Here is a 1,719-nt window from a genome sequence, read left to right as displayed (position 1 = left end):
ATATACATAACATTCTAATATCCAGCTGAAATAAAAAGAAAGTGGCAAAAAAAAGACAATGAAGTCATAAAGCAGAAAATGAAAGTGGTAAGTGTCAAAAGCATACACAAGGGGGAAGACCTTAAAAACCAAAAAATGATGAAAGAAAACTTCTCCTACAGAATAATTAAATTTCATAATTTTGAAGAAACAGAGACGTCTATTAATAACCTTCAAAGCAATCCAGCCTGTCTCTCAGGATTCATATACAGGAAAGGAGAAGCATAGCAGCTTATCTTTACCATGAATACTTTTGGCTTGGTACAAATTGGCCTTATTCTGTTGTGCACCACCACCATGTCAAGTCTTAACTGTAATCACCTTCCTTTACAGCAAAGAAAAGCGATTGAGAACAGCCTGCAACTTTTGGACAAAATGGGCAAAAAGTTTCCGCATCGTTGTCTAAGAGAGAAAATGTCCTTCAGATTTCCTGAGCAAGTTTTAAAGCCCAAGCAGAAAGAAACTGTCAAAATGGCCATTGAAGAGATCTTCCAACACATCTTCTACATCTTTAGCAAAAATCTAACTCTAGCTGCTTGGGATGGGGCAGCTCTAGAACAATTCCAAAATGGACTTTATCATCAAATTGAGCAATTGGAGGCATGTGTAACTAAGAAGCAAACCCAGTATTTTTGGATTAAAGAAATCAACAGGCTGAAACTGAAAAAGTATTTCCAAAAGATAGACTGTTTTCTTAAAGACAAGAAACACAACCTGTGCTCCTGGGAGATCAGCCGTGCAGAAATAAGGAGATGTCTTCAATTGATTGATAAAGCCGTGAGGAAGCTTTACAACTAAGGTACAGAGATTTTGACCTGTTATAATTTAGCTTTAGATTTAATTACATTGAATATTTTTTCTATGATTATGATTTTTCTATGATTAAATGATTATGCTGCTAACATTTATTTTTGAAAATGTAATATATTATTCAATGTCAGTTAACTTTTATTTGGTGAGCAGGATGTATATACTACCTATAAAATAATCTGTATGACTTTTCAGTGAGGGTTACTCCATAGGAAAGGATGATAATTATGACAAATAATGTTATTGCATGGTGTTTTCTGCTGTGAAAATGTGCTGTTCCTTTCCATCTCTATTTCACCAATACACAGAGAATCATTTATTTGTGAATGGACTACACATCATCACTTTAGAGGAATTATTAGATTTGTACTGAATGAGTCCACATGAAAAAAAAAGTGGTGTACTGTTTATTTAAATGGGCCTGGTTTATGTTGATACCATTTATTATTCTTTCAAGTGCTATATGCTCTTTTCTAAGAATATATCTTTTTATACATTTGGTCCATTATAAGTTTGCTTTGTTCAGAGAGGTAAAGTAATTCTAGAAGGAATTGTCCACACAATAAATTGTTTGCAGTAACTATAGCTTCTGCAATAACTTCTCAATTGCATACTCTTACTTGTAATTAAAGTATCTTTCCTTCATCTAACTTTCTGTGGAGAAGGCTTTTTTTCCATCCTGCTGTGTTCCAATTCACTTTAACTGCTTTCTCAAATTTGATTCCATTCCAATTCACTTCCATTCAGTGCTGTCCTTTATTGTTGCTTGAAATCTACTGCCCTTTGCTCATAAACTGACCTACAGAAACACGTATTCCAGCAAAGTTTCCCCCCAAACCACATAGCCTGGAATAGCAATATAAACAAATT

At 34.1% G+C, this 1,719-nt stretch overlaps 1 protein-coding gene across 1 annotated transcript; it reads left to right on the top strand.

Moving 5' to 3' along the window:
• Window positions 1–246: 246 nt before the first annotated feature.
• LOC309890438 (interferon alpha-2-like) lies at window positions 247–837 on the top strand (the record flags this gene model as incomplete). Its single annotated transcript, XM_082784300.1, has 1 exon — window positions 247–837. The coding sequence occupies exon 1, from the start codon at window positions 283–285 to the stop codon at window positions 835–837; it is 555 nt and encodes a 184-aa protein (XP_082640426.1). The 5' UTR covers window positions 247–282.
• Window positions 838–1,719: the final 882 nt, after the last annotated feature.

This window comes from Aythya marila (assembly GCF_965140915.1).
Source record: "Aythya marila genome assembly, chromosome: Z".
Taxonomy (NCBI): domain Eukaryota; kingdom Metazoa; phylum Chordata; class Aves; order Anseriformes; family Anatidae; genus Aythya; species Aythya marila.
The sequence above is the reverse complement of the archived record's forward strand: the minus strand, read 5'-3'. Positions and strand labels throughout refer to the sequence as shown.